The 25,881-nt window shown below is 46.7% G+C and overlaps 1 protein-coding gene across 1 annotated transcript; it reads left to right on the top strand.

Moving 5' to 3' along the window:
- The first annotated feature begins 11,026 nt into the window (after positions 1-11,026).
- F2rl1 (F2R like trypsin receptor 1) lies at positions 11,027-23,860 on the top strand. Its single transcript, XM_051172524.1, has 3 exons — positions 11,027-11,250; positions 11,987-11,994; positions 22,699-23,860. Exons 1-3 carry the CDS (start codon positions 11,156-11,158, stop codon positions 23,802-23,804), a joined length of 1,209 nt encoding a protein of 402 aa, XP_051028481.1. The 5' UTR covers positions 11,027-11,155; the 3' UTR covers positions 23,805-23,860.
- The last annotated feature ends 2,021 nt before the right edge of the window (positions 23,861-25,881 follow it).

The following is a 25,881-nucleotide window of genomic DNA, read 5'->3' as shown; positions in this document are numbered from 1 at the left end:
TTCCTCACGTCCGCCCGGGTGAGTCATATGCATGTCGCTAAGGTTCTGTTCACTTAGGACTCACAGGGTGAAACGTAAGTTAACATTAGTGCTGAGAGTTCCAGAAACTCCCGTGGCACTCTCCAGCTCTCAGAGGAGCTCGGTAGGATAGGTTCTTAGCCAGTGCTTGGCTGTTTTTCCAGAACTCAAACCTGGACACGGAATATAGCTATTTGCTATTCTACCCGAGGCGGGGGTGGGGGGGGGGAGGGAGGAATCACTGTTCTTCCTGAGGAGTTCAATTCCCGCACCCACGTGGCGCTCACAACTGTCTATAACTCCAAGACCTGACACCCTTACCCAGACATGCATGCAGGCAAACACCAATGGGTATAAAATAAAAATAAATAAACCACTGAAAAAAAAGTCTGATATGGTCTGTTAACACAAACCTTCCGCGTTGCACACAAGGGAATGCTTATTAAGATTTGGTGTCTAGGCCGCCGGGTGTGGTGGCGCATAGGCAGGCGGATTCGCTGTGAGTTCGAGGACAGCCTGGTCTACAAAGTGAGTCAAGGCTACATCGAGAAACCCTGTCTTGAAAAACCAAACCAAAACAACAACAAAAGATTTGACATCTACTTGTAAGCCATTCCCGAACCATGTTATTTCTAAGACGCAAAAGTTACCCTTTATTTCCCAAGACGTAATTGTTGCCTGTTCAAAATTATTGCAGTTGTTTTCTCATCAACTGCATTGTTCCATTTTCTGAGTTGGACAAGCCTGGGTCCGTGGGCTTTGTAAATATGACAAGTTTTAGCTTGAGAGGAACAAGTTCAAGATTGGTAGCTGATCTAGATTCTAAAAACCAGGCTGACGTCAAAGAAATTTCACTTCCCACCCTCCGGAGCCCCCCCCCTCCTTTGCATGCACAGCAGGGCTCCAAAGACTCTGCCCCACTTCAGACACTTCCTTCAAATGCTAATGAGTAGCTCACAAAAGCAAAACAGGACCAAACTGGTTTCCGGTACTCTGAGCGACTGGGAATTGCCACCTCCATTTCTTCCCCGAGTTTCCCAGACTCCCTTTGGTCTGTGTCTTCATCAGCTGTTCAAGGAGCCCCTGCTGTCACTCTACTGTCACTCTGCTTCCTGGTGTTGTTCACCTCAAATCCAGACACTCCTTGGAATATTGTCTCTTTTCAGAAGCCTTTGTCTTTCTCTGCATCACAGCAGGGATTCCAGGCAAGCCCCCTCCCCCCCAGCTGTCCCCTCTCTGTTAGTCCCAGTGGGAATGCCTGTGAGTCCTTGACACACACACAACAGGTGGCTGGTACTGTCTCATCTTAGAGATGACAACCTGGGACTCAGGGTGATGAAATTACCCTGCTGTGACCAGAAAGCTAATAAACAAAGATTCAACCCAGGACGAGGAACCCTTTGTCCAGGTCCTTCCCCCGAGCTCCCTTATAGAGGGAGGCAGCGCTTCTGGTTGCAAGAGGCAGGGGAACTGGGCCAGGAAGATAACAGGAAAGATGTTGGAATTCTGCTTCAGTCTGCCTACCAGTGATGTCATTGCCTGCCTACCAGTGATGTCATTGCCTGCCTACCAGTGATGCCATTGCCTGCCTACCAGTGATGTCATTGCCTGCCTACCAGTGATGTCATTGCCTGCCTACCAGTGATGTCATTGCTGCCTACCAGTGATGTCATTGCCTGCCTACCAGTGATGTCATTGCTGCCTACCAGTGATGTCATTGCCTACCTGCCGTGGGGGTGTGGCCCTGCCCAGGGCTATATAAGAGGATATACCTTCCTCGTGGCTCTCTCTCCTTTCCTCTCTCTGTCTCTGTCTCTGGGGTAACCCTCCTCCCTTGCCTTCTCTCCCCAAGCTCACTTAATAAACCTCATATAATCTAATATTTGGCACCTGGCATCTTATTCTCTTAGTATCTTGTTATCATCTTATCTAAATTATAGAACTAGTAACTCAAGGAAGATCTCAGATTACACCCTGAAGGCTGGTGTGTGTGTGTGTGTGTGTGTGTGTGTGCGCGCGCGCCCGCATGGTCGTGTGTGGATGTCTGTGTGTGCGTGCACAAGAATGTGTGTGGTGTGTATGTGTGTGATGTGTGTATAGGTGTGTGCCTGTGTGTGTATGATGTATAATGGGTGTGTGTGAGTGTATGTGAGTGTATGTGTGTGGTGTGTGTGGTGTGTACGGTGTGTGGGAAGGGAGGTGTGTGAGTGTGTATGTGTGTGAGTATGGGTGTCTGTGTTGTTAGGGTTCAAGTAGTAGGCAAATAAGAAAGAGAATTCTGAGAGAATCTCAGCATACTGGGGTCCTTCACTCATACAGATAATATGACAGCTGATGCAGGGAGCCTGCAGACCTCGTTTAGGGCGAGAAAGGGGAGTTTTTACTGTGGCTGCTTGACCTAGATTGGGATAGGCTAAGGCTGAGTAGGGTGAGGGGCTGGCCCCTTGGCCATCTCTAATTGATTGTCCCTTCTTCTGAGGTTTTTGTTTTCTGAGGTTTGTTTTTCTTTTTTCTACTCCTGAGGCATATGTGAATTTATGCTTAGCAAGAGACTGGAGCCTGTCCCAGAGTCAGCCAAGCCTGTCTGTCTGCGGCCTCTCATGCGCATGGTGTGTATACGTGTTGTGGGCGCTGCATATACATGGTGTGTGTGTGTGTGTGTGTGTGTGCGTGTGTGTGTGTGTGTGTGTAGCTCAGTTGACAGAGTGCTGGCCTAACCTGCACAAAGCATTGCTTTTAGTCCCCAGCACCTTGCAATCCAGGTGTGCTGGGATATGCTTGCAATCCTAACACTTGGCAAGTGAAGACGTGAGGATTAGGGGGTCAAGGCTGGCTTTAAGTACACTACAAATTAGAGGCCAGCCTGGACTGCACAGGACCTTGTCTCCAAAACAGGAAAGGAAGAAAGAAAGAGAAAAACAAGCAAAGTGCCAGTGCTCTTCATCGCTGCTCAGTCTCTCCAGCCTTCTATCAGATCTTAAAGATAATGGTGTAACCCCTGAGAGGTTGCAGAGATTAGCCAGGAATTACAGAGGGTTTTATTTTAAAACAATTGTTAGGTCCTGCTGCAGGGCGTGGCTAGCATGCCCTGCTCTCTACCTAGGGGCGGGGCTTGCCCTCTCCCAGAGACTCACTATATAAACCCAACATTTTGGTTTCACTGCCCTTTTTTGCCCGCCCTTGCCTTTGCCCTTTTCTCACCTCCCTGCTCTCTCTCCTTCCCTTACCCCCACCCCAAACGTGTGCCCCCCGTTTCTCTCCCCCTCCCTTGCCGCTTCCAATAAACCTGTGTTTATATATTGTAGCTTCTTTGCCAATTAGTTCATTCTGATGATTTAATCAACCATCAGTATAATATTAAGATCTTTATCTTCCGTCGGGGGGGTGTGGTGGTGCACACCTTTAATCCCAGCACTCAGGAGGCAGAGGCAGGCGGATTGCTGTGAGTTTGAGGCCAGCCTGGTCTACAAATCGAGTCCAAGACAGCCAAGGCTACACAGAGAAACCCTGTCTGGAAAAACAACAACAAAACCCCAACAAAATCTTTACCTTCTTTTCTTCCTTTCTTTTTTGCTTTTCTTACAACAAGGTCTCACGTAGCCTAGGCTAGCCTCTACCTTGCCATGGAACTGCGGTTGATCTCAAAATTCTAATTTTCCTTCTCTACCTCCCAAGTGTTAGAGTTCCTGTATGGGTGGGTGTGCCAGCTTATGTTGTGCTGAGGATCAAACTCAAGGCTTCATGATGTTAAGCAAGCACTGTGCCAACTGAGTTGTTTGTTTGTTTGTTTGAAAGAAGGCCACATTATGGAGGTCTGGCTGGCCTGAAATTTACAATGATCCTGCCTCTGCCCACCATGCTGGAGTCCTTAAGGTTAGCTTTAGCACGATCTCTTGCTATGGTTAGGAACAGCAATGAGGGCAAACCTTGCTTTTTTGTAGTGCTATCTCATGCCTTCCCAAGAACTTTTTGTTTGTTTGGTTTTATTTTTGTTTTGTTTTGTTTTTCGAGACAGGGTTTCTCTGTGTAGCCTTGGCTGTCCTGGACTCACTTTGTAGACCAGGCTGGCCTCGAACTCACAGCGATCCGCCTGCCTCTGCCTCCCAGTGTTGGGATTAAAGGTGTGCACCATCCCACCTGGCCCGAAGAATTTTTGTGCATACTTTTTATGCAGTTGTCACACTTCTCCTGAACATAGGAAGCATAGCGTTGACGTCACCGCATCGGTAAAAAAGAAAGAGAAAGGGGCTGTGCAGAGGTGGGAAGGGGTGATAAACACCTAGGACTAAAGGATGCCTGGCTCCACTCTAGCTCCAGAGGTACAGGCGCCATAAAAAGTAATCCTGTTGCCGGGTGTGGTAGTACAGGTCATTAATCCCAGCCCTCGGGGGAGGCAGAGGCAGGCAGATCTCTGTGAATTCCAGGCCAGCCTGGTCCCCTTGGTCTCACCCTGCTACCGTCCAGTGAGTGAGCCAGGCTCTGCCCTCGCTTTGTGCTGGATGCTCCTACAAGGGTTTATGAGGGTGATGGGCAGGCTATGGTAGGTGCCTGAACAGTCCAATGACGTCTATCTGCATGCCTAAGGAAGAGAACCCAGTAGTGACCCCCAGCAGTCCCTGTCTGAACTGGGGGTCTGGAGGATCACTGGCACTGAGTTCATGTTGAAACACCAAGGAAGCTGGAGTCCGAGGTCAGGGGAAGATGGTGCCACAGCAGAAGAGGAGCTTGCTTAGAAAGCAGCAAAAGCAGGCCTGCATACGGTTTCTACTCTTCATCCGCTTTTTAATTTTTTTTTTTTTTATCTTGGCAGCTACTTGGAAGTTTCTGCCTAGATCTAGCCCAGTCACTGTACTCTCTAGAAATAAACCACCCTGCACTCATAAGCACACTTTACTAGTCCTGGACATGTCTTCATCTAGTCAAATTGGCAACCAAAACCAGCTATCGGGAGGCAGAGGCAGGCGGATCGCTGTGAGTTCGAGGCCAGCCTGGTCTACAAAGTGAGTCCAAGACAGCCAAGGCTACACAGAGAAACCCTGTCTCGAAAAACAAAAACAAAACAAAACAAAAACAAACTAACAAAAAAAAAAAAAAAAAAAAAAAGAAAAAGAAGAAAGAAAGAAAGAAAGAAAAAAAGAAGAAAAGAAAACCCAAAGACCATAAGTCTAGACAACAATTGGCCACTAATGCCTAAAATAATTACGATGTGAGATTATTTCTTTGGGTCCTGGTATCATTATCAGCTCAACCTTTGGGGGCTATCCAGACCTCTCAGGCCCCTCAGCTCTCTGTGTACAAGCCAAGTGATGTTAAGGGAGGGGCCCCTTCAGGCTTTTTTTTAAAAAAAAGGTTTATTTATTTATTTATTTATTTATTATGTATACAGTGCTCTTCCTGCATGTACACCTGCAGGCCGGAAGAGGGCATCAGATCACATCATAGATGGTTGTGAGCCACCATGGGGTAGCTGGAAATTGAACTCAGGACCTAAGGAAGAGCAGTCAGTGCTCTTAACCTCTTGAGCCATCTCTCCAGCCCCCCTCTCCTTCAGGCTTCTAAGCACCCCTCCAGCTTGAAAGATCGGTAAGTCTAAAAAAGCCACCACCCAGAGAGATGCCTGAGAAGTGTCTGAGGGAAAGGGAACTCTAAGTGGGAAGTTGAGAGTACACCCAGGAGTTATTTGGCCTGCAGGCCAGTGGGGAAAGAAATAATAGAAGACAGGGGCAGGCACTGAGTGCGTGCAAATCAGGGAAGAAATGGCATGAGTGAGTGTGCCTGGGAAATTTTGTGTTTTAGCAAGAGGGAAGTGGGGAACACTTTAGTTCTTCAGGAAAGGAAGTGGACTAGTTTTTGGTAGACATTTCAACCGATTTGCTGTAACTGCTATGCTGAGGGAAGACTGCAGTGTGAGAGTTTACAGACTGAAGGGCAGGACTCCAGTCACAGGCTGTGGTAACAATACATGTAGGAGGCCACCTTCACTTAGGCCAGGGTGGTATTTTGGGCACAATTTCAAGTAGAATTGCTAATAGATCAGATATGGAACACAAAGTAGTTAGGAACAAAGCAAGTTTTTTGTTTTTTTGGTTTTTTGAGACAGGGTCTCTCTGTGTAGCCTTGGCTGTCCTAGACTCACTTTGTAGACCAGGCTGGCCTCGAACTCACAGCGATCCGCCTGCCTCTGCCTCCCAAATGCTGGGATTAAAGGCGTGCGCCACCACCGCACTTTTTTTTTTTTTTAATCCAAGGAACTTGACAGTTGAGGTGTAATTTGAAGCAGTGGGAACATTGTACAAGGAAAGGTGAGGTGCTGGGGACACATCAGCAGTCCAGGGTGAGACTTAGCCATGATAGGCCTGTGGGCATACCCAAAGGGAAACGCCAGATGGATATTTTATGTCTGTACTGGAGAAGTCTCGGGTAGAAAAGGATTTGGAGTTGTTAACGCATACCTAGACCACACTTAAAACCACAGGAGTGGATGAATCAAGCAAAGAGTGAATGAATACACATTTCGGGAAGAAATTCAAGGATCTCTCCGGGGTCACTCCGCTGTAGCAGAGAGCCATGTTTGAACTGCCAGTGAGGAGAACCGAGGGCACAGTGGGCCTGGGGAGGTCAACTGTATCATTTCTACAGTTAGGTCGGCTACTGGGAGCCTGAGAGATGACTGTAGCATTTATTGTATAGAGTCATCGCTAGCCTTGTCCAGACTGTGTGCTCAGTGACTGAGTGAGTGAAGGGAATAGCTTCTCCTCCAGCTGTGTCTGGCCAGAACCCACAAATTCAGGGACTTTGTCTCCCCAGGAAGGGTCATATGTGTTTGACAAAGAAATGCAGAATTCTGCCGGGCGTGGTGGCGCACGCCTTTAATCCCAGCACTCGGGAGGCAGAGGCAGGCGGATCGCTGTTGAGTTCGAGGCCAGGCTGGTCTACAAAGCGAGCCCAGGAAAGCCAAGGCTACACAGAGAGACTCTGTCTCGAAAAACAAAAACAAAATAAAACAAAAGAAAGTAGTCCCTGTCTGTGGCACCCAGGCAGTCAGGAGTTAGCTGGGTCACCTGTGCCTCTGTATTTCATGGATTCATCCTACCTCAAGCCCTTTCAGGCAAATGAGTCATCAGATCCAAACAAACAAACACAAACAACTTGGCCTCAAATTTTTAGAAAAAACACCTGCAAGGTGTTCATTTGCCCCTTTTGGCTGCTGTAAGAAATCACATATAGCTGGGTGTGGTGGAGCACACCTTTAATCCCAGCACTTGGGAGGCAGACGCAGGCTGATCTCTGAGTTCGAGGCCAGCGTGGTCTACAAAGTGAGCTCCAGAACAAACAGGACTACACAGAGAAACCCTGTCTCAAAACCTACTCACTACCCCTCCACAAAATTCAAATGTATTTGTCTGCCTATCTGTCTGTCTGTCTATCTATCTATCAATTATTGTGGTAGTGCTGGGCATGAAATCCAGGGCCTCAGGTATGCTAGGCAAGCTCTTTACCCCTGAACTGTATCCCCAGACCAATAAGCCACATTCGTGAGGTTATCAACCACTGCACTGCTCACTAGAGCCATTTCCTGAAAATTCTGGTGATTCAAACTCAGTTCCTATACAGCGTCAGCGAAGCTGGAAAGTGGCTGGAGGCCTGTCAGCGGTTCTCTGAAGAGAGACGCTTCTCACTGAAGGCAGCCACCAAACAGCAGCTCTTTTCTCTGTGCCAGGCATGATGCTTAAACGCACTTCATGGGCATTTCACAAGTTGAGTCCTCTGTAAGACAGGGGGCCCTCTCGTACCCGGAGAGCAGATGCAAACAGACGTGATATTTACACGTGAGAAATTGGATGCTGGGAAAGGCTGAGGGGGGACCTTAGAGATGCACTGTCTCCCTTCAGGAGCGGCCTGGTGTCTTTCAGAAGGGGGCTCTGTTAAGTATGCTCAGCAGTGTTCCAAACTGGGATGGTGTAGGGCAGGGAAGTGGGGGGCTGCCGATGACTATGCAGACACAACGGCATACGTCAGGACAGTTAACAGAACACCCAGGGCATGGGCTTTCTTGAGCAAAGATGTAAGTTCCCATGTTCCATGCCGGATTCAGTGGACTAACCCTCCAGAGAAGGGACTTGGTCCTTACCATAGAAAAAACACCAGGGAGGCCTCTCACTGCTGCCAAGTTGGCTACTTCAGAATCATACAGGGGCATGCAAGTATATACGTATGTACACACACATACACACACACACATACACACAGACACACACACTAAATAAATAACTAGATAAATAAATGTGGCAGGCGTGGCGGTGCACGCCTTTAATTTCAGCACTTGGGAGGAAGAGGCAGGTGGATCACTGTGAGTTCGAGGCCAGCCTGGTCTACAGAGTGAGTCCAGGACAGCCAGGACTACACAGAGAAACCCTGTCTCGAAAAAACAAAGAAACAAAACCAAATAAAATACTGTCGGTGGCTTCACTGCCCCGTGGCTCTCACCGCCGCTGCCCCCACCAAGTCCTCCCCAAGGTTTCTCTGTTGTAGCCCAGGCTGTATTGGAACTCACTCTGTGAACCAGGCTGGCCTCAAATTCAGAGATCCGACAGCCTTTGCCTCCCAAGTGCTAAGGCTAAAGGCTTGCGCCGCCACCCAACCACTTTCCCTATTGTTTGACACGAGGGACGTTAAATTAGAATATACTCTGCTGCTTTTCGAAGTCAGTTTTCTAAAGGGTGGGCCTTGAAAGCTGTCGTACGGCGAGCGGACGTGGCAGATACTTGTGAGAGAAGGGAAAGAGAAAGGCAGTTGCTGCTTCATATTGGAACTCCTGTTTTCTCCCTAGGTGTGTCTTTAAACAGACGAAATAATAACCCCAATTCATAAGTGAGGTATAGCAACATAGAGTGAATAGTTTATCTGAAGTCACAGAGGTGCAAACAGGGAAAGAAGCGAGACTCTCCCCAAGGCCTACACAAAAGAAGCTAAGCTCCATTCATGTCCTCAGAGAACTTTCTGGAGACACAGCCACGAGAGACACCTCAGAGATGTTATAGTAAAGAGAATTGTCTCATCCCTCTGGCTTTCTCGGGCCATTCCTCTGTGTGTGGTATGTGTTACGTGTTGTATGTCTGTGTGTGTTCGTGTGTGTATTGTGTTTTGTGTATATGTGTGCGTTTGTGTATGTGCATGGGTTTTTGTTTGTGTTGTGTATGTATGTGTGTTTGTATATGTATGTGCATGTGTGTGTATGTGTGCGGTGGCTGTGTGTTTGTATGTGTATGTTATGTGTACGTATGTGTGCTGTGTGTGTATGTTGTGTGTGTTTGTATGCCTGTATGTGTGTTGTGTGTGTTTGTGTGTATGTGTGTGCATATGTGTATATGTGTGTTCCTGTGCCTGTTTATGTATTGGGATGTATGTTCACCTGTTCATTTCTGTCATCCAGAAAGGAAGCACTCTATTTTCATGGTCTATTCAAGGCCATTTACTTTTCTTCTTTTTATTTCTACCTTTGTGTGAGCCCCTCTGTGGGGACAGAAGGAAGAGATAGGTCAATTACACACCCCAAACCATGCTTATATCTTTCTTTGGATTATGGGATCAAAATGCAGAGAGGATCCTGGAGAAATCAGATATAGAGCAACAAATTGTGAGCAAATTACACTCACAGACTTGAGCCTGGTGGCGCACGCCTTTAATCCCAGCACTCGGGAGCCAGAGGCAGGTGGATCACTGTGAGTTTGAGGCCAGCCTGGTCTACAGAGCGAGTCCAGGACAACCAAGGCTACACAGAGAAACCCTGTCTCGAAAAAAAACAAAAACAAAAAACCCCAAAAACCAAAAAACAAAACAAAACAAAAAGTAGACTTGACCCTGAATGTGACGGACATTTACAAACTGCTTCTGCACTGAGTCAAGAAAGATGAAGTGCGCACACAGGATGCTGAGGGCATTAGACAAGCCAACATCACTGAGCCATTGGCACTTTGTTTGTTTTTTTGTTTTTTTACCTTTATTTTAGGGGCATTGGTGTTTAGCCTGCAAGTATGTCTATGTGAGAGTGTCAGATCTTGGAGTTACAGATAGTTCTGAGCTGTCATGTGAGTGCTAAGATTTGAACTCCAGTCCTTGGAAGAGCAGTCAGTGCCCTTAACCACTGAGCCATCTCCCCAGCCCCTGTTTTTTTTGTTTTTTGTTTTTTGTTTCCAAAACAAGGTTTCTCTGTGTAACAGTCCTGGCTGTCCTGGACTCACTCTGTAGACCAGACTGGCCTCGAACTCACAGAGATCCGCCTGCCCCTGCCTCCTGAGTGCTGGGGTTAAGTACTTATTGGGCACATCTTCCACACTGTAGCTCACACATACAGGTTGGTTCAATGTCCGTGGACAACGGATGAGCTGGAAACATAATCCCAGAACGCTGCGTCTTTCCTACACCCTTTTTGTGATGGTGTTCACAGCAGTCTGCTTTGCCTCCAAAAACTCACGGGCCTGTCGCCCTAGCACTCAGGCGGTTGAGGCAGGAGAATCACAAGTTTGTGGTCGGTAGGTAGGCAAGAAAGAACTCTTTCCCAAAAAGCTGGATCAAGGCAACAACCAACAAAACAACAAACAAACAAACCCTTTCATATCGGGTTCTGCGTTTGCCTATTACGCCTTGAAGCCTTCTACACCAATTACTGAAGACAAAGGCAGTGAGCTTGGACTTTCTAACGTTCACAAGAGGTGAGCTCACTAGTTCTCTGAAGTAATTAAAGGTTAGAGATAGTTTTGGACATCACCCAAAGAACCCTGGGTCCCAACCTTCCTGTCATTTGCATTCCAATGTAGCCACTTCACTCGTCCAGCCTCACCCGCAGGCTACTCCGCCAGCCAACTGGATGCTGGCCAGCGCCCGGGACTCTGCAGGCAGACCGGGCGGTGCTGGGCCAGGTGGCCCAGGGTGGGACCGGCGTAAAACGTTCGAAGGGGGCGTGACAGAGGCGTGGCCTCCCGCAGGTGCTTCCAGGGGCTCAGGTTTCACTGAAACAGGTCCCGCCCTAGGGAAGCTCAGTGAGGCTCCAGTTAAAGGCTAGGGCACCCGGTGCTCAGTTGGCCTCGGAGTTTCGTACCCACTGGTGGCGGATTCTCCGCCCGCCCCACGTCCGGGGATGCGAAGTCTCAGCTTGGCGTGGCTGCTGGGAGGTGTCATCCTTCTGGCGGCCTCGGTCTCCTGCAACCGGACCTACCCAGGTGAAGACCTTGCGCTGGGAGGGCTCGCGCGGCGCAGAAGAGCGCTGGGCTGGTGGGGGAAGCCGGGCAGACGCGCATATCTGCGCGTGTCCCTACACTCTCCCGGTGGCTTTGATAGGGGTCCCTGACGACTAGGTCCAGCTGGGACACTCGGCAGGTGCCCTAAAGACGCGCTGGAGACAAACCCGGTCTGGGTACTTCCAATTTCTGTCTGTCGGCGTAGTTCGGGGAGGCAAGGAAGCTGTGCCCGGGTCTTTGGGGCCCAGAGGTCTCAGCCTCCCCTCCCTTGGGTAGCTTCTTTACAAACGCCGAGTCGTTAAGAGCTTTTCGCGGACTCTGTGAACTACCTCAAGGCCGGGTGGAGTGAGTGGGGAGCCTGCGCCCTGGGAAGTTTCCACCTCGCGCTTTGCGCTCACATCCACCCACTGAACCATTTCTTTGCGAGTCGAACCACAGCGTTTAAGACCCACTCGGGGCCTCCGTTCCTGGCATCGCGGTGGATGCTCTGGGCATGGAACTCAGGCTGTTTGGGATGTCACGTGGTGGTAAAAGAGGAACCTTTCAGGACCCCTATATTAGACTAGGTGACCTTCTTCTGGTCTACAGGTTTCGAGACCTTCCCGCCACCTGGAGCGCACACTGGCAGCCACCCAAGTCTAGCGCTGTGGCTGCCAAACCCGGGAACAGAACTACTAGAGAGCGGTTCGGGGCGGTGCTTCGTTGCCTGCTTTGGCCCCGCCTCAGGCCAGGGCGGGTAGTGCTGCTGCGGGGGAGCTCGAACTGGCGCTGCTAGAAGCCAGGGAGGCTTCTGCAGGCTGTAGGGTGGGATGGGGGTGCCTTTACTGCCAGCTATAGCGCTACTCTGATGCAAAATTAGGCCTGGCGTTTTCATTTCCCAGCTAAATTTACCTTGTGTCCCAAAAGGCCATTACTCGCTGTTACTTTCTCGCAAAGAAGTAGAACAGCGTTTATAACCTCTTCTTTTGCCCGTGATTTAAAGTTAGACATTTGAAAGTCAGGGACAAAGGTTAGTGTGTACAAACGTTTAAAAAAAAGTGGTAAGTGATTAATACTTTTATGATTCACACAGTGTAGGAAGAATACGCTGGTTATTTGGCTCCCTCTGTTTACAGAGTGAGGGAGTTGTAAGGGAGAGGTTCCTGGCGGATGCCGTGAACTAGATTTAACAATTAAAAAAAAAAAAAAAAGTCAGGTTACTTGTTAACCCGAGCTACTTAATATCTCACCGTGGTTTCTCTCTGCATACTTAACGCTCCGTAGACGGCAACTTTCCTAAAGATTTAGACTAGCAACAGGGACTTAAGGCACAGGGAGTTCTTCTCCCAATCGAAATTAAATTACTTTTGGTTAGGACACGGGGAACTTTGAAAGCATTTCCTGCATGTTAATGGAAGTCTAAGCTCAAGCCGTTCTGGTCTGGTCTTTCTGTGTGCTCCTTAACTAGTTAAAGAACAGATTGGCCTTGGTTTTCCCCATCTCCAAAAGATTGCTTCCCGGAAAGAGCCCCAAAGTGAAATAATCTCGTTTTTTTGCGGGGTGGGGTAGGGGCGTGGGTGTGGCTGGGGAGCATTGAATTGCGAATGTGGCTTTTAAGGCAGCTTTTCTCTGACACAATCAGTACTACTATCTCCTCCTCCCTTTCCCCTTTTCATCTACAGATGTATTTGTTTTCTGATTTCTTGTCAGACTGGGCATCTAACCCAGGCCTAGGCTAGTGCTATTTTTCTAGTGACAGGAGCCTGAGATACAGTCTATCCAATTCAGTTTTAGAGACCAGTTCTTTTCTTTATTAATTTTTTTGGGGGGTATGGTGGGGGTGGGGTGTACTATCTTCTTTTTTCTTTCTTTGAAATAATCTCGTTGTGTATCTCTGGTTGGCCCAGAATTTTCTTTCTTTCTTTCTTTCTTTCTTTCTTTCTTTTTTCCAGAATTTTCTATGTTGACCGCACTGGCCTTGAACTTGCAACAGTTCTCCTGTCTCTGCCTCCTGGGTAATGGGATTATAGGAATGCACCACCATGCCCAGACAATATTATTTTTAATTAATTGTGTTTTTGTTTGTGTCTAAGTGAGGGTGTAGGACCCCCCCCCCCCCCCGGAACTGGAGTTACAGACAGTTGTGAGCTGTCATGTGAGTGCTGGGAATTGAACCTGGATCCCCTGGAAGAACAGCGAGTGCTCTTAATTGCTGAGTCATCTCTCCAACATTGTTCTTAATTGTAAAAATAATATGAGGTCACTGTAAAGGAATAAAATAGGAAGAGGATAAAGTTAACGAAAGCATCCTAAACACTGGAACTTAAAATAACCACTACTAACATTTTTCTATTTATATCTTTTCCATGCTTTTGTATATGAGAAATACATAAAATACACATTCCCAACTATAGATATCCTGTAAAATCATGGGATTTTATTATGAAAAGCTCAATAACACATTTTTTTTTTCGAGACAGGGTTTCTCTGTGTAGCCTTGGCCATCCTGGACTCACTTTGTAGACCAGGCTGGCCTCGAACTCACAGCGATCCGCCTGCCTCTGCCTCCCGAGTGCTGGGATTAAAGGCGTGCGCCACCACGTTCGGCTCCAATAACACATTTTTAATGGTGTTAAGATATGGGTATACACACACTCACACTCACATCCTGAGGAGCCCCATGCATTAGGTATTAAACCTAGGGCCTCCTCTGCCACTAAGCTAGTGCCTCAGCCCTAATTTTACATCTTATTTTGAGGCAAAGTCTCCTCGAATCCATGGGATAACTAACCCAGGTGGACCTTGGTGTCTCCTTCCTCATCCTGGACCGCTATGATTACAGACCCAGCTTCATCTTTTTAACTTGGTGTTCTGTGACTAGACGCATATACATCCTGTTTCCAAAGTCTTGTAATATAGAAAAACCCTGTAAAGAACGTGGAGCTGGGACTTTAGGCTGGTGCTCGGTCCCCTTTGCTTTCCTTGTGTTACTAATTAACCTTGACGTCATGCCTCATGTATGTTTTTTATGGTTTTATTATCTGGATAAATGTTGAGGAAAATCGTTTTAAAAAGTTGGCTAGAAGTGCACCAAGGGAGGGACACACTGCAACTGAAACCTTTACTTTTTCAGCCTGTGCTCCTAAGAGTTGGTACAGAAGAGCCCTGGAGGATGAGGGATAGCTAGGGAAAGGCCCAAAACAGTGACACCAAGTCCACGACCAGCTGAAGGCCTTTAAGTAACAGAAGGGCTATGCCATAACGACTGTCCTATAATATTTATTTGTGCTTGGATAATAGACCCAATTACCATAAGAAGACAGACTCCTGTCCATGTTTTCACAGAGGAGTTACAGCTCTCATAAGCTCTTGAGCCGGTCCCTTTTTGATACTGGGATGATCATTTTTGTTGTACCATGGTAAACAACAGCTCAGCAAATGTTCCGCCATAGTCAGTGTGAGACAGATTTCCTGCAAGTAAATCGCAGGTCACGAGACAACTATGTTTTAACTTTTGTTACCTTTGCCAAATTACTTTCAAGAGGATTGTATCAGCTTGCACTCTGTGTGGCAGAAAACCTAAGACAGAAAGTGTACGGTTTGCTTTTCCCCAGCCATTCTACATTAAGGAGAGAGACTTTTTTTTTTTAAGATTTATTTATTGTGTATGCAATGTTTTGCCTGAATGTACACCTGCAGGCCAGAAGAGGGCACCAGATTTTATTATGGATGGTTGTGAGCCACCATGTGGTTACTGGGAATTGAACTCAGGGCCTTTGGAGGAGCAGACAGTGCTCTTAAACCTCTGAGCCATCTCTCCAGCCCGAGAGAGACATTAAAAAAAAAAAATTTTTATTTAATTTTAATTTATAGGCATTGGTGTAGAGGTGTCAGATCTTGGAGTTACAGACAGTTGTGAGCTGCCATGTGGGTGCTGGGAATTGAACCCAGGTCCTTTGGAAGAACAGGCAGTGCTCTTAACCACTGAGCCATCTTTCCAGCCCCAAGAGACATTTTTTTTTTAAATAGCTTGGTGAGAGTATCCTAGACTTAAGACTTTTTGCAAATAGGTGTACGTTAGGCTCTTATTATGGAGATGAGAGTGTATTATTTTATCGGTTTCTTGTTTTCAGTTGATAGTATATTTTCTGTAGGGAGGTGAGTGTCTGCTCTTAGGGCCAGCGTTGTGATGAGTTAGGAACAAAGCTGATAACTGGCCCGTTTCCTGTTTGGCAGTCCTGGCGACTGGCTGTTGCCCTGAGCATTGGTGGGTGTATGTTGTTGTATGCTTGGCAGGAACTCTTGATTGTAGCCCTAGAAATAAGATGCGCTCAGAGCCAGGTACTATGTATGTGTCTGTACTTCATAGGACCCACAGCCTGGGCTCCGTTCTGAAACTGTTTCTGGTTTACAGCTAGAATCTGGGATTCCAGCAGTTTGGAATATAATACAGAACAGACAGAGCCTGTGCCTTAGGGACCTTTGAACAGTGTCACAAAAGTTTAATATGAACAGCTGTCATTGTTTGTTTGTTTGTTTGTTTTTGGGCTTTGTTGTTGTTGTTTTGTTTTTTGATTCAAGATCTTGCTGTATAGCCCAGACTTGCCTGGAACTCATCACGGTCTCTGCCTTGGATCCTCTTGTGCCAAGTTTAAAGGAGGGACTCCCAAGTCTATTTTGTGTGTGGTGGAGGTTGGGGAGGCAGCTGGAAACCAAGCCTTTACCACTAAGGTGCATCCCTGACCCTTAGGATGGTATTTCTAGGTTAAGTTTTTTGGGGTAATCTAAGAATGATGCCTTCTCCTCCTTCCTTTTTTAAAAAACCATTGTGTTTACTCTTAACCCAAGCCATGTTTTTTTAGTTATAAAGCTTGTTCCTCTTTTCTGTTTGTTTTAGCATTCTTATTTAATGTGGCTTTTGGTCCCCACCAGTGATTGTGAACCGTTGGTTAGCTGTGTTTGATCTCTATCCTTGGCACTTCCCGGCCCATCTCTGTGTTACTTTTAATAGCTTTATTAAGAATTCTATGCCAAACAATTTTCATAGTACACAATTAGCCCCTTTAAAGAGAGTTTGGTGGCTTTTGGTATTCTTATAGAATTGTCACCATCCCTGTGATCAATTTGAACACATTTTGATTACTCACAAGAAGCACCTTTGCTATTGTGTGACAGTTTTCCCACACTCAGTCCTGGTCACCAATAGACTTGCGTATTCTAGCATTTAATATGTATGGGTTCACATAATGTGTGGACCCCTATGATTGCCTTCTCTTCTTTAGTGTATTTTATTTTTCAAGGCTTACCCATGTTATAGCGTGCATCAACAACCTATTTCCTTCTTTCCTTTTTTCTGAACACAAATTATGGACATTTGATACCCTATCATGCCTAGCATGTTTGTTGTTCTTTTGAGACAAGATTTTTTCTCTGTGTAGCCTTGGCTGTCCTGGACCCCACTGTGTAGACCAGGTTGACCTCGAACTCAGAGAGATCCACCTGCCTCTGCCTCCCGAGTGCTGGGGTTAAAGGCGTGTGCCACCACCACCACCTGGCTGTTGGTGGCCTCAAACTCATACTCAAATTAGCCATGAGGTGAAGGCTGACATTGAGCTTCTGGTCCTCATGGAGTATCGTGATTAGTGGGTGCTCAGCATACCCAGTTTTATGGGGTGCCCGTGATCAGACTTCCTGTAGAAGCACTCTAGGCATGCGCTCTAGCGGCTGAACAATGATAGGCCCCAGCCTGTTTGTTTGTTTGTTTGTTTTAGATGAGTTCTAGCTCTGCTGTTTCAGGTTGCTATCAAATTCCTAGGCTCAAGTGATTCCCACATCTCAGCTGGCCAAGTGCTGGGACGACAATGAGCATGCGTTACGATGTCTGACTTGAATACTTGGCCTTTTTTTTCCTTGCCGAGCACCATTGCCTTGTGTGAACAGTCCTCACTTGCTCATCTGTTCTTCTGTTGTTGTTGTCATTTAGGGCTATTATGAATAATGCTGCTTTTTTTAATTTGAGTGTCCATGTACAAGGTTTCGTGTGGACATGTTTTCCCTGGTATTTCAGTGGCGGATCTTCATTGTCAACCTGACTGGATTAGAATCATCGCAGAGGCACACCTCTGGGTGTATCCAAGAGACGTTTTCAGAGCAATTTGTTTTGTCATTTTGGTTTTTGAGACAGGGTTTCACTGTGTAGCCTTGGCTGTCCTAGACCTCACTCTGTAGACCAGGCTGGCCTCGAACTCAGAGATTTGCCTCCCTCTTTCTCCCAAGTCCTGGGATTATAGTTGTGTGTCCAGCCAGAACAGTTTTGTTGTTGCTGTTGTTGCTGTTTTTCGAGACAGGGTTTCTCGGTATTAGCCTTGGCTGTTCTGGACTTTGTAGACCAGGTTGGTCTCGGACTCACAGCATTCTACCTGCCTCTGCCTCCGCCTCCCAAGTGCTGGGATTAAAGGCATGTGCCATCATGCCCCAGCTAAGCCGGGACAGTTTTGACCTATCCTGATTGTAGACAACACCGTCCCGTAGGCTGGAGTCCCCGGCTGAATAAAAAAGAGAAAGCCAGCTGAGCGACAGCGCTCATGGCTTCTGTTCCTTAAAGTGTGACTGCCTGTGTCACATTCCTGCTGTGAGTCAAAATAAATACTTCCTTAGTTACTTGCCCTCATTCCTAGCAACAAGGAAACTAAGGCTTGTGAGGCCACAGCTGGGAGCTGGAAGAGAGCCCTCGCCAGCGCCAGATCCTAACTGCGCTGGGACCTCCACCACTGATTTCTTTCCACCACAACTGTGAGAAATACAGTTGGGTGTAAACCACTCACTCTTTTTTTTTTAATTTTTTTATTTTTTGGTTTTTTGAGACAGGGTTTCTCTGTGTAGCCTTGGCTGTCCTGGACTTGCTTTGTAGACCAGGCTGGCCTCAAACTCACGGCGATCTACCTGCTTCTGCCTCCCGAGTGCTGGGATTATAGGCGTATGTCACGTCACTATGCTCGGCTTCCTCCTCCTTCTCTTCTTCTTTTTTTTAAAAATTACATTCCACAACCGTGTGTGTGTGTGTCTGTGTGTACATGCATGTGTGTGCCACAGTAAATATGAGAGGTCAGCAGACAACTTATGGAACTTGTTTCTGTCAACCACGTGCGTTCAGGGGCTGGAAGTCAGTCAGCCTGCTTGACGCCAAGCACCCTTACTCACTGAGACATCTTGCTGACCCTAGCTGCTCATTTCTGTCTTTGTTACGTATGCCCAGACTTACTCTGATCATGATGAGGTCAGAGTCCATTCCAGCAAGGTTTCCCTAGAGCCTTTAATCACCTCTTGTGGTGACCCTAGTAGCTATAAACAGGCAATGTTATATAGGCTTAGAGTCCTTCCTTTTTAGATAACATTATGTAACACAAGAAAATTTTCCTTGTGAGAACTCTAAAATCTCAGCCACTGCGCACAGAAGTTCAAGGTGATTCACTGCGGCGCTTTGAGTGAGATTGACTCCCCCAGGCTCCCCAGTTAGTGGAGCTATTTGGGGAGGATGAGGCATGGAGCAGGCACTGGGATTAAAAGGCTCTGCCACTTCCAAATTTTCCTTCCCTGCTTCCTGCTTGCATTTGAAGATGTGAGCTCCGATCCTCCGTCTGCTGTTACTCCTGCAGCTCGAGGCCACGCCTCCCTCCATGATGCACTCCTAGACCGGAATAATTTTTTCCTTCTGTAAATTGCCTTGGTCATAGTGTTTTATCAGAGCAACAGAAAAGTAACCAGTACACCTGATGGGCTATTTCTCACCTGGATGCCTTTGTGAGACTGGTCCACTGCTCACAAGGTCCAGCTGGGCTACACCACCCTCTGAGCAGCTGTGGAGGATTTACAAGATTCTTTTATACCTCTAAATGGCTTACAGAGCATGTTGACATTGTTAGAATTCTGCTTCAGTCGGCCTACTTATGATGTCATTGCTTACCTGCCACAGCAGTGTGACCCTATCCAGGGCCATATAAAAGTACAGACCCTCCTCGTGGTCTATTTCATCTACTTCCTCTCTACTTTTCCTTTCTACCCTCTTCTCCTCTCTTCCTCTCTCTCTCTCTCTCTCTCTCTCTCTGGGGTATCCTTCCCTCTTTCCTTCTCCCCATGCTTATTTAATAAACTCCTCTACAATATAACATCTGCTGCCCGGTGCCTTGTATCTACCTTGTATCTAATATATATATATATTAGACATTAATACAGGTGAATATGTGAATTATTGAAGGAGGGGATAATTTTAAAGAAGGCAACTTTTAATATGGTAAATTAAAATTTTTAGATATTCTGTGTGTGTGTGTGTGTGTGTAATCGTGCAGACTGGGTTCCAATGATCTCTATGGGTTCCAATGTGTAGTATTGGGGTGGTGGGGCGTAGTGAGAGTGAGCAAGACCATGGACTCCAGTAATGAACTAAGGCTACGTAAAAGCTGTTTAATATGCTCATTCACTAATTTGTGCCTCAGTTCCTCTATCTATAAAACAAGGACATAACAGCACTACCTGCCTTGCCAGGCGAATGTGATAAAGGTGCCATGTGTCCAGTGCTGACTCACAGCCATACCAACTCACAGCCAGCTAGTGCTGATCTGTATATTGGCAGCCATGTTTCTGCTATTTTTTTGTGGTTCTAGGTGTGGCCTTTGGTCCTCACTGTTTCAGTCCAATGTCCTGTAGAGACAAGTAGAGGATCCATGACTCTAGGTCCCCACTACTCCCAGATTTGTTTTCATTTTTAAAAAGTGCTCTTTTTGTAAAGCTATAGGAGAAATTGAGTCAATAGAAATATGTGCATTTATTTTCCTAAGACCACCATGATGAGCAGTGGTATAAAACAATAGATAGTCGCTCTCTTGGTTCTGAAGTGGAGAGGTCACTCTCTTGGTTCTGGAGTGGAGAGGTCCAGAATGAAAATGGTTGGAGAGAGGGTCTGTGTATACCGTCACCAGCTTCTGGGTGGGTGTTGACTTGTTCCACCCTATTGCTTCCAGTGTCACATTGCTTTCTCTGGCTTTCCCCCCTTTTCTCTCCCGAGCTTCGCTTTGTCTTCTTAAGAGACCATTGCCATTGGTTCGAGGGCCAGCCTGGATCGTATTAACAGGATGATGGTCTTAAAATTCTTCATTTTAGGACTGCAGAGATCCTTGTCTCCAGGGGATTAGGACGTGAACGTCCTTCTTTTGGGTAGGGGCACTATTGTTCTTCTATAGTGAGTGGAAAGTGAACTCCTGGTCTCTGTACCCCCAGCACTCCTCCCATCCCCCCTCAACTGATAGTCCTACCTAGAGAAGCCAACAGGCCTGTAGAACCTGAGTGATCAGATGATAACTGAGCACACCTAAAATTAGGGAAAGTCAGGGGCTGGAGAGATGACTCAGTGGTTAAGGGCACCGCCTGCTCTTCCAAAGGTCCTGAGTTCAATTCCTAGCAACCACATGGTGGTTCACAACCATCTGTAATGTAACCTGGTGTCCTCTTCTGGCCTGCAGGTAAACAAGCAGACAACACTGTATACATAATAATAAAATAAATCTTAAAAAAATAATTAGGGAAAGTCAGGTGGGGCATACCATTTTCCTTGGTACATGAGCAATATACACGTATTTCTGCATGGCAGAGGCCTCTGGCTCATTATTAAATATAATTCCTTAGTGTCCTTGATTCCTCCTTCAGGTCAATGATTGAGTACAGCTTGGGGCAGGAGGGTTTGTTTGTTTTTTGTTTTGTTTTGTTTGGTTGTTGTTGTTGTGTTTTTTGTTTTGTTTTTCAAGACAGGGTTTCTCTGAGTAGCCTTGGCTGTCCTGGACTCACTTTGTAGACCAGGTTGGCCTCGAACTCATGAAGATCCGCCTGTCTCTGCCTCCCAAGTGCTGGTTGCTTTGCTTTTGATGGAATCTCACTATGTCACGCAGGCTGGTCTCAAATTTCTTAAGCTAAAACAATCCGCTCACATCAGCTTTCCAAATAGCTGAGGCTACAGGCATGTTCTACTACATCCAGAGTTAGCTGTGATTTTGAATATTCAAATAAGTTACAGTATGGGGGAAGCACCCTGAGTTAAATCTTGCTGGTACATGCGCAAGTCAAAGCACACTTGTGTCATCAGCACTGTGGCCTCGATGCTAAAAGGCCAGCCTGCCAACTGAGCTCCCTGGGAGGGAGTTTAGGAAGCCAGCAGAGAGGTGGGAAATGCCTCCCCATTATAGTAGTGTAATTCCTGTGGGTGGACAAGGGAATGCACTTTGGTCCTGGTATCTCTCTAGCCTGGGCTCTGGGACAGGGCATGACTGATAGCCAGGCTGGATCTTGGCTTAAAGCCAGAGTAGGATAGATGGAAACAAGGAAATGAGAAAACAGGCAGCAGATGGCAAGGCAGGGCTTCTGTCTTACTCATTAGAGACTCTGGAAGAGTTAACACACAATTCTATTTATCCACCCATCCATCCATCCACCCACCCACCCATCCATCCATCCATGCATCTACCCACCCATCCATCCACCCACCCACCCATGCATCCATCCATCCACCCACTCAGGCATCTGTCCATCCACTCAACCATCCACCCACCTTACATCCATCCATCCATCTATCCATCATCCATGTATTTATTTATTTTTACTAATGGACCCATCAAAGGCTGCTGATGGATTCTTTCTTTATTTTTATTTTTATTTTTATTTTTCGAGATAAGGTTTCTCTGTGTAGCCTTGGCCATCCTCGACTTTGTAGACCAGGCTGGCCTCGAACTCAAAGAGATCCGCCTCTCTCTGCTTCCCTGAGTTCTGGGATTACAGATGTGCACCACCACTGAGCCTGGCCCCTTCTGTGTTTTTGTTTTTGATGTAATGAGTACAGCTTTTTTATCCCCCCTCAAGACATCTCTGTGTAGCCTTGGCTGGCCTCGAACTCACATCGATCCACCTGCCTCTGCCTCCTGAGTACTGGGATTAAAGGCGTAAACAAATAAAGTGAAATACAGTCAGCCTAAAAATTCCTAGAAGTCGGTGTCCTGTATGCAACCCAAACTCCCACAGTTACAAAAGGCACTGTCTGTGGGGCTGACACTATAGCTCAGCAGTAGACTGCTTGCCTAGTGCACGTAAGAATTAGACTTGGACTGCCAGCAAGTATCCCTGCCCGGTACCATTACTCAAAGACAATCTTCTCTCTAATACTCTTTTTTTTGGGGTTTTTCAAGACAGGGTTTTCTCTGTGTAGCCTTGGCCATCCTGGACTCACTTTGTAGACCAGGCTAGCCTCGAACTCACAGCGATCTGCCTGCCTCTGCCTCCCGAGTGCTGGGATTAAAGGCGTGCGCCACCGCGTCCGGCTCTCTCTCTAATACTCTCAATAGCATCTGTCTGAACATTTTCACTGAAGCACAGCAGCCCTGTGCTTTCATCCCAGTAATGACCCTGCTCCACCTTCTTTGTACAGGAACTAAGAGTAAAGGAAGAAGTCTTATTGGCAGACCGGACACTCCCCCTCCAGTCAATGGGAAAGGAGTTACAGTAGAACCACGCTTCTCCATTGATGACTTCTCTACGTCCGTCCTCACTGGGAAGCTGACCACCGTCTTCCTGCCGGTCATCTACACTATTGTATTTGTGATCGGTTTGCCCAGTAATGGCATGGCCCTCTGGGTCTTCCTTTTCCGCACGAAGAAAAAGCACCCTGCCGTGATTTACATGGCCAACCTGGCCTTGGCAGACCTCCTGTCTGTCATCTGGTTTCCCTTGAAGATCGCCTACCACCTACGTGGCAACAACTGGATCTATGGGGATGCGCTTTGCAAGGTGCTTATCGGCTTTTTCTATGGCAACATGTACTGCTCCATCCTCTTCATGACTTGCCTCAGCGTGCAGAGGTACTGGGTGATAGTGAACCCCATGGGACACCCCAGGAAGAAGGCCAACATCGCCGTTGGCGTCTCCCTGGCCATCTGGCTCCTGATCTTCCTTGTCACCATCCCTTTGTATGTCATGAAGCAGACAGTCTACATCCCAGCCCTGAACATCACCACATGTCACGACGTGCTGCCGGAGGCGGTGTTGGTGGGGGACATGTTCAATTACTTCCTCTCCCTGGCCATTGGCGTCTTTCTCTTCCCAGCCTTTCTCACCGCGTCTGCGTACGTGCTCATGATCAAAACGCTCCGCTCTTCTGCCATGGATGAACACTCGGAGAAGAAAAGACGGAGGGCGATCAGACTCATCGTCACCGTGCTGGCCATGTACTTCATCTGTTTCACTCCCAGCAACCTTCTGCTCGTCGTGCATTACTTCCTCATTAAAACCCAGAGCCAGAGCCACGCCTACGCCCTCTACCTCGTCGCCCTCTGCCTGTCGACCCTCAACAGCTGCATCGACCCCTTTGTCTATTACTTTGTTTCACAGGATTTCCGGGATCACGCCAAGAACGCGCTCCTCTGTCGGAGCGTCCGCACTGTGAATCGCATGCAAATATCCCTCACCTCCAACAAGTTCTCCAGAAAATCCAGTTCTTATTCTTCGAGTTCGACCAGTGTTAAAACCTCCTATTGAGCCGGACCTGAGGCTATCATCAAGCCTGTTCAGTGGTGTGTGTGTGTGTGTGTGTGTGTGTGATGGGAAGGCAACGACATGCACGGGGCTGTCACTTCCTAACCAAGCTGCCGGTCTCACGGATGATCACAAGCATGCAGCTCTCCGCAGAATTGCTAGGAGCCTCCTAGTTTGCATGAGAAAAGTCCACCACTATAATTGAACCAACGTCAGTATCAGAATTCTGCTACTCTGATGTCCCTGAAACTGGACAAGCTGAGAGAAACGTTTTTGTGGAAGTGATGAGACTTGCAAAAAACTGCTCCTGCTCCTGGCAAGAAGACTAAGTTCCTAGCTGAAGTGATTTCCTGTACATGTGTGGTCCATCGTCGCTCTGTCAAGACCTGAGGCCTTTGAAGAACTTCAGTCCAGTTGAATGACGTTACAGACTTGGAAGATGAGACTGAATGGTGTTCCTGGCTGGAATTCTACCCTTAACTGGGTAGAATCCTTGGCCTTGCACTGGACAATAGGATCCAAATGGCCAGTGGTTACATTCTTGCACCATTTGGCCAGAACAACTGGGGGCCTTGGTCAGTGTGCAGGTCCCTTAGCTTCAGTAGTGGGGGGCGGGGCTGCGCCTCAATAATGTCTACGCAGAACCATGGAGCCGAACCCTGCTTCTGCTTGCCGGGGCACTGCAGTAATGTTGGAAAAACCAACCGCAATGTTTTGGGCCTCTTTATGGTCAGTTTATAGTGAAATTTGCCTATTGGTTTATTGGAATTTTTCTGTTCTTTATTACTCTTTTGTAGTTTTGTATGTCTATTAGTCAAGAAAAAGAAAATGAAGATCTTAAAAGTGTAAACACAAATTTTGTATACTTTTTTTTTTTTTACTTAAGTCATTGTGTGTAATGGAGTATTTTGCCAACTGCAAATACCTCTTGGTGTTTTTTTTAAGTTACTTTTGAACTATATTGTGCCAACTTAAGACATTTTTAATGCATTATTATAGTGTCAATCCCCCTCCCCCTCGATACCTGTGATACCCTCCTCCGATTCTCCTCCTGTCCCATTGCTATTTTCCTCCCTTCTCACCATGTTTCATGGGCCATTTAGTAGTATATAAAAACCATTGTTGGGCTATTTATTATCAGTTTTGTTCACCTATTATCAACTATGTGGAATTAACGTCTTCTCATATGTTTGGGAAAGAGCACAAACAAGAGATCGCAGCTGTTGCAGAGGTACAAGGCTCCAGACTTGCTTTATATGCTGCCTGTGTTTGTGGCTTTAAAACTTTATTTTGTTGTATGACTGATTTATAAATAATACATGAATTTTTAAAAACAACTTTCAGGCTGCGTGTTTATTTGTATGAAGGAAGGAGAAGAAGGGAACCCTGCCATTCTAGACAGTGTGATGCTTGTCTGCCTCCTTTCTTTCTTTCTTCCTTCCTTCCTTTCTTTCCTTCTTTCTTTCTAAACCTGGCCTTGTGGATTCACACTATTTTCTGAATAAACATAAAATGTAGTTCATGTTTCTCTGCACTGACTACCTTTCATCAACCAATATGTTTAAATTTTTTCCATATATTTTTACAACTTGATATCCATTTTTAAAGGTTATAGACCGTTTAATAGTCCAGATATATTACAATGTATATAATTTCCCTACTGGACAGCCCCTTGACTCGTGCTATCTTTCTGTTGTTGTTTCTGGTTTTGTCTATTTCAACATCATTGCATAGTACAATTGTGTATAGACATTGTTGTCTAGTCACGTTATTTTCCACTATATAGCCCTAGAAGTCGCTATGTATGCCAGACTGGCCCCTTAAACTCATGGAGATCTGCTTGCCTCTGCCTTCTGAGTGCTGGGATTAAATGTATGCACCACCACACCTGGACCTCTGAGAATATCTTTGAAACATTTCCAGAGTATTTCTGGAAATAGAGTGGTCAGCTCAAAAGTTGTATGCCTAGGAGGCTGCAGAGATGGCTCACCAGTTAAGAGCATCTGTTTCTTTTCCAGAGGACCTTGACTCAGTTCCAAGCACCCACATGGTGACTCACAAACCATCCTTGATTCCAGTT

Source organism: Acomys russatus, chromosome 30, assembly GCF_903995435.1.
Source record: "Acomys russatus chromosome 30, mAcoRus1.1, whole genome shotgun sequence".
NCBI lineage: Eukaryota > Metazoa > Chordata > Mammalia > Rodentia > Muridae > Acomys > Acomys russatus.
This window is presented reverse-complemented; position numbering and strand designations above follow the sequence as displayed.